Source organism: Hordeum vulgare, chromosome 6H (genome assembly GCF_904849725.1).
Source record: "Hordeum vulgare subsp. vulgare chromosome 6H, MorexV3_pseudomolecules_assembly, whole genome shotgun sequence".
Lineage (NCBI taxonomy): Eukaryota > Viridiplantae > Streptophyta > Magnoliopsida > Poales > Poaceae > Hordeum > Hordeum vulgare.
In genome coordinates, this window is record NC_058523.1 from 120,968,282 (window position 1) to 120,971,665 (window position 3,384).

The 3,384-nt window shown below is 51.7% G+C and overlaps 1 protein-coding gene across 1 annotated transcript; it reads left to right on the top strand.

Annotated features, from left to right (window-relative positions):
• On the top strand, positions 1-3,384 carry LOC123401525 (protein CYPRO4-like). Its single transcript, XM_045095354.1, has 2 exons — positions 1-1,816; positions 2,826-3,384. The coding sequence occupies exons 1-2, from the start codon at positions 140-142 to the stop codon at positions 3,105-3,107; spliced, it is 1,959 nt and encodes a 652-aa protein (XP_044951289.1). The 5' UTR covers positions 1-139; the 3' UTR covers positions 3,108-3,384.

The following is a 3,384-nucleotide window of genomic DNA, read 5'->3' on the forward strand; positions in this document are numbered from 1 at the left end:
TTTATCAACCCGTCTTCCCCAGATCTCCGCCGCACACACTCCTCCTCCGCTCCGCTCCCATCCCAAATTTCAAATTCGCCCACGCTCCCCTCCCATTCCATCCGCCCCCCTCGCCGAAACCCTAACCGCCGCCGCTGCCATGGGGGGCTCGCACAGCCGGGAGGACCTCGACCTCTCCGGCTCCGACGACGACGACGCCTCCTCCCGCGCCTCCGACGCCTCCTCCGACTTCTCCACCCCTCCCCCCGCCTCCGCCAGACTGGGGGTGGCGACCCCAGCCTCCGTCGTCGACGACATCGACCACCACCTCCGCAACCTCCACCTCAAGTACGCCGAGCCCATCTCCCCGAACCCTAGCCCCACCCCCAACCCCGGCGCCTCCGCCTCCGCCTCCGCCTCCGCCTCGGCCGTCAATGCGGTCAAGCTGTTCCTCCACATAGGCGGCTCCACCGCCGCCGCCCGCTGGGTGACCTCCGACCGCCTTGCCGCCGTGTCTTTCGTCCGCTCAGGCGAGGGCGCCTCCGACCCCGACGACGACGACGGGCCCACCGGACCGTGGTGCCTCGTCGTGGGCTCCAAGATCCGGGCCAAGGTCGGGCCCGAGCTGCAGCTCAAGACCTTCCCCGTGCAGCGACGCGTCGACTTCGTCGTCGACGGCGTCTGGGCGCTCAAGTTCCTGCACCCCGACGGCTACGGCGACTTCAACGCCAAGTACAATAGCTGTCTCTTCGAGAACAGCTACGGCGTCGAGGCCACCGACGAGGGCCGCGCCAAGGTGTTTGGGAAGGACTTTGCTGCGTGGGCGCGCCCAGAGTGTGGCGATGAGTCCATCTGGGAGGACGCGAGCGATGCTTTCTCGCCAGGCCCCAAGGGCAGCCCGATGCCTGCACGGAGCCCGATGTTGAGGCCCCTGATGGAGGATTTCAGGGAGTTTGAGGAGCCTGTGGAGCAGGGTGATGGTAATATTCAGAGCCTTGCTCTGGGTGCTCTTGACAACAGCTTCCTTGTAGGTGATTCAGGTATCCACGTGGTGAAGAACTTTGAGCACGGCATACACGGGAAGGGTGTGTCTGTGAAGATATCTGGAGGGGGAACACACTTCACCACACCAAAGAAAGCACTTCTGATGCGTGCCGAGACAAACATGCTCCTGATGAGCCCAGCAACTGATGGGAAGCCACATGCGAAGGGGGTACACCAGCTTGACATTGAGACTGGGAAGGTTGTCTCCCAGTGGAAGTTTGGGAAGGATGGTACTGACATCAACATGAGGGATATCACTAACGATAGCAAGGGCGCACAGATGGATGCTTCGGAATCCACATTCCTGGGACTAGATGACAACCGACTGTGCCGGTGGGATATGAGGGATCGACATGGGATTGTGCAGAACTTGGCTAGTTCGATGGAGTCGCCAGTGTTGGAATGGACCCAGGGGCATCAGTTCTCCAGGGGAACAAACTTCCAGTGCTTTGCATCAACTGGTGATGGGTCCATCGTGGTAGGCTCTTTGGACGGGAAAATTCGTTTGTACTCAAAGAGCTCTATGAGGATGGCGAAGACGGCCTTCCCAGGGCTGGGTTCGCCGATTACTCATGTGGACGTGACGTACGATGGGAAGTGGATACTAGGAACCACTGATACCTACCTGATACTCATTTGCACCATTTTCATTGACAAGGATGGGAAGGAGAAGACAGGGTTTGGTGGAAGAATGGGGAACCGAATTGCTGCACCAAGACTGCTCAAGCTCAGCCCACTCCACTCTCATCTTGCAGGGGACAACAGCAAGTTCCGTGAGGGCAGGTTTTCATGGGTCAGTACATCTTACCACTTTTCCTATTGTGAATTCCTGCTCAAATTTACCTATTCTTGCATTACATGAAGACTTGATCAAATTTACTTATTTGTGGTCTGGTATATAAATGCTATGTTGCATTTAAGTTGGGACCGATCAGATGACTGGAAGTGACATTTTTTTATATCTTGAATATTAGTAACCACCAATTTATGAGGTCTACTCCACATCTTATGTGCATAGTTATTCTGTAGAAAGTTTCCGGTCACACTCACACATGGCGCTAGATTCTACTTTGTGGCTTCTGCTCGTTACGTTTTGGATTTCTACCTTTATATTTACTTAATTTCAACTTTTATAGGCCATTATGCTATATGATTGTATATTTGTGCAGGTCATTTGTTTGCTGATATTGCCATATTCGCTATGAAATAATTGATGTATCGATTACATGGCAAGGCATATGCTAGTGTACTCTTAAGTCATATCACCTCCATTTTTGGCACTAGCATATAGGACCAGCAAGCCTGTTTGCCTTCTTGTAGAAATTGAAAATTTGCCACTGTCAAACTTTGTTTACATACATGGCAGAATATTTGTAGGTACCACAAATACCATTGTACCTTTGCTATCTAATATGCTAATATTTGTGTTAACTATAGAGTTTCTCGGTTTCAATGTTTGAGCTTCTTTTGCATGTTTACACGCGGTACACGTTTGTGGTCTTATCCATGGGTAGGAAATCTGGCTGTATGTTTGGTTGCTTCATTGGCTGCAGTTCTGTGGTTCTATGTTTGAGCTTCATTATCTTTGTTGATGGATGATAGCTGACTCTGCTGCATTTGAATCACCTAGTATTCTTGCACTACAAACAAAATGGCAACGGAACCATTCTTCTACCTATCACAATTTGCCTTTATGACCATCCTCTTTTGTATTGAGAAAATTTGCTGCACACACTGAAGGATGTGTGTGCGTTTACTGTATGTTATCGACAGTCGAGCACTCAAATCTAGTAATCATGCAGGTCACAGATAACGGCAAGCAGGAGAGGCATCTGGTGACGACCGTTGGGAGGTACAGCGTGGTGTGGAACTTCCTCCAGGTGAAGAACAGCCACCACGAGTGCTACCAGAACCAGGAGGGGCTCAAGAGCTGCTACTGCTACAAGGTGATCCCCAAGGACGAGTCCATCGTCGCCAGCCGCTTCATGCACGAGAAGTACGACGTGAGCGACTGCCCCGAGGCACCGCTGGTCGTCGCGACGCCCATGAAGGTCACCTCCTTCAGCGTGTCTAGCCAGCGCTAGCTCCGAGCTGCCGCCTCAGCGTGTTTTTTTTTCCTTCCAGTTTGGTTGTTGGTCTCCGTGCTGTCATGTAACTTCTTGACCTGCGGATCTGTAGACTTCCAAGTGTGATGATGACTATCTATATCTAGTCATGGCTTGTTACAGGATTTATGATTACATGTGGATTGCTAGCAAACTTATCTTACAGAGTGGTGACTTGTACTGGCTAGATTGATTCTGAACTTCTTTCAAAGAAGGAATGGATTTTTAACTCTGCAAGCATGATATATCGTGTGTA